The sequence below is a fragment of the Sciurus carolinensis genome, chromosome 7, assembly GCF_902686445.1.
Source record: "Sciurus carolinensis chromosome 7, mSciCar1.2, whole genome shotgun sequence".
Taxonomy (NCBI): Eukaryota; Metazoa; Chordata; class Mammalia; order Rodentia; family Sciuridae; genus Sciurus; species Sciurus carolinensis.
The window spans coordinates 79,208,381-79,218,385 of record NC_062219.1 but is presented as its reverse complement, the minus strand read 5'-3'; the positions used below and the strand labels follow the sequence as shown (position 1 = coordinate 79,218,385).

The 10,005-nt window shown below is 31.4% G+C and overlaps 1 protein-coding gene across 2 annotated transcripts in view; it reads right to left on the bottom strand.

Annotated features, from left to right (window-relative positions):
• Positions 1 to 534: 534 nt before the first annotated feature.
• Positions 535 to 10,005, bottom strand: part of Ibtk (inhibitor of Bruton tyrosine kinase) — a 75,035-nt gene continuing 65,564 nt past the window's right edge. For both annotated transcript variants that reach the window (XM_047558165.1, XM_047558166.1), the window contains exons 27-29: positions 3,168 to 3,239; positions 2,606 to 2,738; positions 535 to 1,810 (exon numbers count right to left, since the gene is read on the bottom strand). In XM_047558165.1, the coding sequence (XP_047414121.1) occupies positions 1,679 to 1,810; positions 2,606 to 2,738; positions 3,168 to 3,239 (337 nt within the window). In that variant the 3' untranslated portion in view covers positions 535 to 1,678. The remainder of the gene's footprint in view (positions 1,811 to 2,605; positions 2,739 to 3,167; positions 3,240 to 10,005) is intronic.

Sequence of the window (10,005 nt, the reverse complement as noted above, 5' to 3'; positions counted from 1 at the left end):
CATGACTTTCACTTTTCTAGTAAAAATCTTCTTTTTCCAAATGAAATTTTATATAATAGCTGACTATTTAATACAGACCATGAAGTGCAACTGTTCTGGTTAATTTGTAAAGGACTAAAGCCTCATAGACTTGGTCAGCCTCTGTTCCTCCTTACATATCATCTAAAAAAGACCCCTGAGGGTACTTCCAGGCAGCATGAAAAACACTAAGAAAACCATCGGCTTATAACATCTTTAAATATTAAAGATGCCAATATGTATGGAATATCAAAACTTCAAATGAAATAAATCAATTACATCAGAAGGCTTCTTTACTGCAACATAAATAAAACAAAAAATTCATTTTTTTGGAACATAAAATTTTTCAAAGGTTTATATTTGGAAACTGTCCTTTTTTAAGCAGTCTAAGAATGGATATAATATCAACTTAACATATACTGACTAGACATTAGTATAGAATATCAAGAGAATAATTACTAATTCTTCCCATAAAAGATGTTAACATAGTATAAGATATTAAGCACACATTAGTAGTGAATGGATAAAGATTTTTTTTTATTGCACATTTGCTTACATGTCTCTGCTTCTAGGTAGAGTTAAACCTGAAATACTGAGTAAGCTTCTGCCACTTTCTCATCAAATGAATTATAGCAACTAGTTGCCTATATGTTCCCCCAGGTTTACCTTCCAGAAACTCGAACATGAACCTTCCCAATTTGTCTACATAATGGATCACAGAGTTAACATTAAGAAAAATTAAACACTCAAAAGCAAATCAAATAGCATACTGTAAAGAAAACAATTTTTACATCTGTACATATAACCTAGATTCACAGAACTTATTATACAATATTATAAAGATAATTGTAAACCAACTCTCCTCCATTCTTGTGTGTGTAACCAAGGATTTGTTTTAGGAAATTTTAACACTTTGAGAAACTGATTCTTTCAATTAGTCTTTCACAATGTCCTCCCTCCACATTCCACCCCCCCAAACAAACAAAAACCATCTACAATGACTCCAAATTTTACAAAGAAACTATTATCTTGGACTAAAATGTTCAGAATAGTTAAGTGTTCTTATTTTCTTTCCACTGTAATCTATCACTTAAATCAAAAGGAACAATGTACTCTACAAACAAATAAGGCATTTGAGCAGGTCATGCTTAAAAGAGACATAAAACATTAACAGCTTGATGGAAAAGCAATAAGAATAGAGTTAACTATTATAACAAACACAAAATTCTGGCCATTAATGGAGGATCAGAAACAACAACTGATGCTCCTACGTTAAGCTCATCAATGCCATATGACAAAAGCAGAGTGACAACAAGTATGTGACAAAAAATTATCTCAAATGAAAAATTTATTTTAATGTATCACTCTTAAATTTTATACTTCACGGAATAATCCTTTGTAAGATTATTCAGAAGAAACAATCCTATTTAACTTTAACTTAGTAAGTTTTTCCTCTGAAGCATTTTCACAAAATTTTCTAAAATTACAATTGTGGTGAATTTCTTTTTAATCAAACAAATGCTATGAACTACAGTGAAGAAATTAGATCATTGTAAGCAATGATTGGCTACCAAATCTTTAAGAACTCTGTTCCACAGCATTGCTTTATGTTGTTATAGCAATCACAATTATGAAAAATGCATCTCAACTCCACAGTGAACTAGCAACCATGCTTATTCCACATAGGTACTGCCAGTGGTCCCTGCGGTGTCCTTTCAACAATGACAAACTCATCAGGGTTGCCAAATGCCTCATAGAAAACCAATAAATCTTGTATAGCGCGCTCCTCAATCTGAAAGGAGGGGGAAAAGAAAAAGATTTGTTTTACTCTTTTAAGCATAAAATAAGCAAGATACATTAGTTTTTCAATTTCCTTTTAAGGAACTATCACTTTTCATGAATAAAATATAGGAGAATTAAATCAGGTATCTTGTTATCACTTTGAGGCCTGAGTTAAAATAATCAGATATCCACTCTACTTGAATTTGACTCTTAAGCAGGAGGAAAAAAACTAAAAATAATTGTTGTAATTTATTTAAATTTGTTGTTTAAACAAAGTGTTGTTTTATCCTGTGAGATACCTTCTAGTATTGTACAAGTCCTTTAAATCTTGCTTCTGAGCTCTTCAGTGCAAATATGGGTCTTGTCTGTTTTTAAGCCTAACTCTTTAGACTTTCAACAAGTCTACAGAATCTTAATATCCCTCAGATAAATTATTTTTCTTAAGTTAGCCAGAGTGGTATCTGTTGCTTACAATCTAAGAACTCTTATTGATATAGAAGCCAAGAATATCAATAGCTACTATCAAATTCTCTTACTGGTCACTTTAAAATCCTCAGTCTCAAATATTACCAAAGCTAAAACTATGTGCTTTATCATGATTTACTGGTTCTAAATTAATTATCTTGAATACCTTCAACTAATACTTAAATTATTAGATACCTCAGTGTAGTTTTACCTGGCTTTTACATTCTAATTTGGTAGATATATTTGTATCTGTTCAAACAAATATAATTTTCTTAAGACTCAAGGATAAAATGGAGTGTAGTTCTTCCCTAGGTTAAACTTTAATAGGTATGCTATATACCTGAATCAAAGCCAAGGGTTTTTCTCGACTTCTGATAAGAGCTGCTTCCTGTTGTAGCTCTTCTTCTACAATAGATGCAAAAGTGACGGGAGCTACCATGGAAGAAGTAGTCAGTGAAGAAGAGAGCCAGGGACTGTAAGAACAATAATGAGTTGTTTTATTCATCTTCCCCAAGTTTTGCCATACAAAATTTCTTCTGAAATACTCTTTAGCAATGCCACTTTTTTTGTTTTGTTTTTGTTTTTGTTTCCAAGTGACTACTAGATAAGGGAATCTGGAAGTTTTTGTAGAGATTATAGAATGATGACTAAAACAAAAAAAAAAAAGGATAATTATTATTTGGGGTCAGTTTTATGTGAAATTCTGGAAAATTACACAAAGTGGGGATGGAGGAGAAGCAATATAACTAAAGAAACTGTGAAGCAGAGAGTATTCAGAAAATAATACATCCTGCTTAACACCACATTATTCTCAATTTCTTAACATTCTCTAAGAACATTAACTAATATTAACATTCTTTAAGTTCAGCTTTAGAGGCCCAAAAGTAATCAATTAACCTTACTTTGAACTGTCTAAAAGTGGTACATCTGAAATATGGTTGCCTTCTGGTCCTGTGGTACCATGAACAGAGCATCTGCAAAAGAAATGCCAAAACTGAAGACTAAAGCTTCTAGTAGTATAAGTAAAACTGGTTATAATAGACATGGAAGAACTGTAAGCTCCTAAATCAGGAGAGAAATTAATGTATTAATGTACTACCTTTAAAATTATAAGTAAATAAATAATTTATAGATATTTATAAAATGTTGCATATACAGCAACGTAGAGAAAGATTGCAAACAACGGTCTACTTTTTCTCCTAAGAGTCATATAACTATTTATAGTAATCCAACACATTAGGAAGTACAGAGAACTTTGTGAAGTATGTTTTGCATTAATAAAATTTTATGAATAAAAATTACAAATTAGTACTAACTTTCAAAAAACATAGAAACCAGACAATTAGTAGTCAAACCTTATGAATGACTAATATACTATGATAAGCTAGGGATCATAAATAGAACAGGAACATAAGGCACAATCTCTAAGAGTTCATAAGGTGGATATGAAAACAACATATAAAATGGGATATAAAACAATGAAAAAGAATTTAAGATATAACAAATTGAGTTCTACTGACTCCATGGACTAAAAAAACAAAATATTTTAATAGCTTGAGAGGGCCTGGAGGAGAAGAAAGAATTTGAGAAGATAATAAAAAAGAGGCACATGATGAGGGGGCTGGAAGCATTCTAGTAAGTGGAATACATCTTAAAAAGATACTATAGAGATTGACCAAACAGTGGATTTAAAAGCTACACAGGTCCCCAGAGATTCTTTAGATGAATCAAATGCCTTTCAGCAATGAGAAAATTGAGGCCTACATGAGCAGAGTAAACAAATAAGGACTAAAATACTGACTTTCTGATTTATGTACACATATTTATTGGGCATGACTTAGGACTATGGTAGATGCTGAAAATCAGGCAGATTAAAACTCAGTCCTCTCCCCTTAAAAGATTCTAGCAGGAGAGATTTTAAAATATTGCATTTAAGCAGTGATAAAACAATGTGAGAATAATGTAACTGGTTAGCTACACTAATATGTACAAAGTACCAAAGATTCACAAGAGAGATTAACATAATATGGAAGAGGGTATATGCTGATGACTTCATCAAAGAAATGGCATTAATGCTGAAGACAGCTACTCTACGACTTTGGTTATACAAATATACAGAATCATTAAAGATTTTGAGGGCTTCTTCAAAGGCAGGCTACTCTCTTTAATAAACATAGAATGACAGGCACAAAAGTAAAAAAGAGGTTTTAAAGGAAAATAAAATTAAAAAGAAACAATAGGACCTGGAACACTGAAAGCTAAAATATTTAGACCTGATATGTGGGAAAACAAATTTATTGAGAACCTAAGTATTGTTATGTGTACTATTGCATTTAATCCTTGTGATTCTTCGTGAAGAAAGTATATGTTATTTCTATTAAACAGATTAGGAAACAAAAACTCAAAGAACCTTGTATCATCTCCCTGGATTGGATCAAGGAGCAAAGATATAATTCAAGTTCATGTCTCTTTCACTCAGAGTACACTGTGTCTTCCATTATCACACAGCTGCCTTTACTGCCATGATTCCCCTTAGTCTGGAATGCATTCTACTAAGTGGAATGAAACAGTTACTCAGAGTTCTTTGGTTTCTTTGATATGGGATAAAACAAAAGTAGAATTTTGTTTCGATTTTTAAAGTTCCTTATTGCTTTAAATTACTGAAAACTTTTTCTTCCAGGTATAGGTATAAAACACAAAATGAAGTGAGAATATCTCTAGCTATAAGGTTTTTAGTTTTAACCAAGTTCTATGACTAGAAACCTACTAATTTACCTGGTACCTAAAAGAGAAATCCCCAGGACAAAGTAGAGGACAATTTCAATCCAGGGGGAAAATGAAGTCAAAGTGATGAACTGCTGTTGGGATAAACTTGTTATGCAATAATTCCCTTGGTAGGTCTTAAAGTCAGTCTCAGGATAGAGACTTTCTAGGGCATTAAAAAACAACACAGATAATGACTTAAGATGCTAAAATATCATCCCATTGTTCTGGGGATCAACAAAACATTCTGACACTTTTGAAGAAAAGCACAAATATTGTAGAACCAGTTATTATTTAATTTGTAAGTAAGAAGCAGCAGCTATAAACTTTCTTGGAAAATGTTATACAGACCTTATAAAATCAACCAGAGCTTAAGTACAACTTATCAATGTAATGTTTTATAACTTATAAAAGCACTTTCATATAAACTATCTGATACAGCCTCAGAGTAAACATGTATAAGAGATATTTCTATTCTCAATTGATATATGATGAGGTTCAGAGAGGGTTATACTGTTAGACTAAATTTCAAATCTATTTCTTAAGACTATAATCCCAGAATTCTTTCCACTAATAATTTTTCAATAAATAATCTCAATTATAAATTTATCCAAAATAACTTAGGGGTCTCAAAATATCACCTTAAAAAGAAGCAAATTAAATAAATTGACAGTTTTAAAAAATCAAAAACATTATAAGCTTTCAAATAATAGAATATTTTTAAGTTTTAGATATTAACAACAATGGAACAGACATTCCAGTAGACAATCTCTGTAAAATTTACCTCCCAAAAATAAAAAGTACCATAAAAAAGATTAGTTAAAATCTTTTTTGAAAGATTTTTTTTCCAACCAGATGGAATGGCACTTTTCTGTAATTCCAGCTACTATGAGCCTGAGGAAGAGATCAAAAATTTTAGGCCAGTCTGGGCAACTTAGCAAGATCCTGTCTCAAAAATAAAATAAAAAGGGCTGGGGATATAGCTCACTGATAGAGCGCTTGCCTAGCATGTATGAGGTCCCAGGTTCAATCCCCAGTACTGCAAAAGAAAGAAACAAACAAACAAACAAAAAACACTAAATAAGATTTTTGTTCAAACTGAAGAAAATTAACACTGTCAAATATAGACCTGATGAAAACTAAATTACTTTTTGCTCAATTTTTTAAATTATAATTGCATACTAGTTTGATTATAATAGTTTTAATATAAGATTAGCTGATATAATCATATAGCAATTTTGTTTTATAAGTAGTTTTTCTTACTAATTAAATCACAAGCTCACATTTCCTTGTCCAGAACTACATAAGAAGTTATCTTAAGTGAAAGAAAAATTAGAGAAAACACATGAAATGAAAAATAACACTAAACAAATAGAAATTGTATAAATTCTCCTCTTCTACATTTTGACATCTCAAACAACACTGTCTTTCTTGCCTTGGCCTTGGAAAAGTCACTTTTTCTACAATTAAAATAAGAATGTATAATTTGTAGAATTTCTATAGATAGGCTACCCACCCATACCACCCCAACTTCCCAAAGGATCATAAACATTCCTATCTTCTTGCTTTAACTTCTACTATTTCCTCTGTTTATATTGCCCTTTTGCCTCTCCTTTTAAAAATTCTATCCCAAGTTCAAAAGCTTGTGACAAAAAAAGGAATCGATAATTAAGTGATTTTTTTTCCTATTATTACTCACATAATATAACGATCACATATTTGGAACTGAATATAAAAAATGTTTATAAACTAAATGGCTCAAGCCCTTCTTCGATGAAATCATTCCTAACAATTCTAGTCCATGGTGGTTACTTTTTCTTCTCTGAATTGCTCATTTGGAATTAATCACATATCACTTTGTGACCTCTATAATACTGCTATATTGTATTATAATTTCATTCTTGTCTGTCATTTAACTTCTCTGTGTGCATATTTAGATTTATCAACTAGATTTCAAACACATTAAAGGCTGGGCCTGTGTTTTATATTTATATATACCCAACAGAAGTCAGTAAAACATGTGTTTCTATCAAATGTTCCATAATTTGGTGAATAAATATTTTACTTTGTAAGGAAATATAAAATACTGCAAAGTAACAGATTTATTTTGATTATGCTTTATATACTTTCTATGAATAAAAAAATGAAACTTAAGCTATGTTTTCTTTTTGACAATCATTATCCATGATCACCACAGCTATTTAAAACATTAGCTTTCATACCAAACACCCATACCAAACACATATGGATACATGCTGATCCACACTCCGACTCAAACTTCCAAAGCAGTATATCTATAATGGCACATTTTTCACAATTAAGAGTCCTGATGTTATAGCACACTCTAGTGACCAACTATGAAACCACAGATTCTTAATATTTTGTGAGTTCCATGACAAATACTTATCCAAATAAAAATTTTAAATTTCAATGTACATTTTTAATACTTAAAATGGAAAATGTTACAAAAACAATTTTCACACTTTAAAATTTGCAACATCTATGCAACATAACTCACTATATTAGAAGCAAATGTTATTTGAAATAGCTAATTTTAATTTATTTATTAATTCAGTCATTTACCAAATGTTCATTGGGTCCTACATAATAGGAACCATTCTAAGTATTGGTGATACAATGACTGGCAAAGAAAGACATTTTCCTTGCTCTCATGGAACATATAATTAAGTGTACAGACATAAAAATATCTGTAGTAAACAGACAGTAAAGAATCACACTAATAATAATTGTGGAAGATACAATGAAGGAATGATATGGAAATATATAACAGGAACTTCAGCCAGTAAGTGAAGATAGACTTCTCTAAAGCAAATGAATGAAGAGAGTTCGCAAGAGGAGTCAGAGTCACTTAGTCAAAGGATAAGAAGGAAGAAAGAAGGAAATTGTATTTGAGAACAAAGAGAAGGCCAAGAAAGTTAGAACATAGAGATTGTGTTGCAAGAAAAAGCTAAAGAGGTTGGCAGAAGTCAATTATATAAGTCTTAAAGGTATATTAAAAATTCTGGCTTTTATCCGAAAAGTAGAAAGCTCCATATTTTCAAAAGAACACACTGATTCAATATATTGGAAGAAAGGGAAAAGGACTATGTATGGCAAGACCAGTTGGGAAGGCTATTCTGGTAGCCCAGGTAAAAAAGCACAGTAGTATGAATAAAAGTAATGGTCTTGGATATAGTTTAGTATATGTATTAAAGAAATACAGAAGAGTGAAAACTACCATGTCTTGATAAAAGACTAAATATTGGTGAGGAACACAGAGGTGTTAAATGATTTGCAAATGTTATTTACTGAGAGGTAAAAGTCAGGAAGAATAGGTTGTTATATGTTTTGTCAACATTTTTGCTGGACTGTCATTTTATGAAAGGGGTATGAAGAAAACCTTAAGTTTGGTTCTGAACATCCAAATAGGATGGAAAGGTCAAAAAGACAATTGGATAATTAAATCTGGAGCTGAGATAGATAAGGGAAGGAAGACATCATTATTTTGAGTCTTTTTTTTTTTTTTTTGCGCGGTACTGTGGATCAAACTCAGGGCCTTGTGCTTGCCTCTACCAGCTGAGCTAACTCCCCAGTCCAAGTCTTTAGAATATATATGATAAACTAAACACAGGCTCATAAAACAGTATAGAGAGAACATAAAATGAGAAGATGACCTAATTAGAATTAATTCTAATTACTAGAATTAAACTTCTAGTAAGATGAATCATATAGAAAGTCTATGGTATTGGCAATATGAAGGTTATTACTGAACTCAGTCTAAACTGCTTTCAGTTTAATAGTCAGGCTAGAGGCTAGAATGAATTAAAAATGAGTGGGAATTGGCAGTTCTTTTGAGAAAACTGGTGATAAAGGAGGTGTGGGGATTGGTATTTATAGGACAATTACTAAAATAAAGTATGGAAGCTGAATGAGGGATTGATTATCCCACCCAGACCACAAGGGTGGAATCTGAGCATATTTAAACTCAAATGTTAATAAACCAGTCAAAAGGAACAGAATGGGGGTTGGGGTTGTGGTTCACTGGTAGAACGCTTGCCTGGCATGTGTGGGACACTGGGTTCAGTTCTTAGCACCACATATAAATAAGTAGATAAAATAAAGGTCCACTGACAACTAATAAAATATTTTTAAAAAGGGAAAGAATGGTGCCAGGCATAGTGGTGCATACTTGTAATCCCAGTAGCTCAGGAGGCTAAAACAGTAGGATACTAAGTTTGAAGACCTCAGCAACTTAGGGAGACCCTGTCTCAAAACAAAAAATAAAAAGGGCTAGGAATGTAGCTCAGTGGTAAAACACCCCTGGGTTAAATTAAAAAAAAAAAGGGAAAATGATGGTAAGGGATAATTAATAATCTAATGCTTCTGAAGTGGGAAGAAGTGAGATAAATTTAAGTATAGTTTAGGCCTTAGATAGGAGGGATAACTTTTCTATTACAAAACAAGAAAGAAGAATAACATGAATACTACTAACAACAGGTTTCTGTGAGATATCACAGTAGAAAAATAAAGTTAAATGTCTATTTAAAAACATAGTCTATAGGACATCACTTACACAACTTATTCTACCAATGGCACTGTGATTTTTTTATAACAAAGACTTTCATATCCTATTTTTTTAATATTACAATAAATGTGGAAAATTAGGCCTAGGGATTTTTTGGTATTTATTTTTTCTGAAATATATTTTTGAAACTAATATTTTTAATACCCTGAAGATCATTAGCATGTTCACTACGATTGCCAAGTTACTTTGCTTTAATATAGATTCAAAAATATAGCTTCTTCTACCATCCCTTTCTAAATGAAGAATGCTCTTAAAATTTCCAACAAATTAAAAAAAAAAAGCAAAACACTTTTAACTATTTTTAAACCAGACTTCTTAATATTTGATAATTAAGACAAAATGAAGAAATTGAATGATGAGTCTAATATACTTTTTTAATATACTTGACTTTT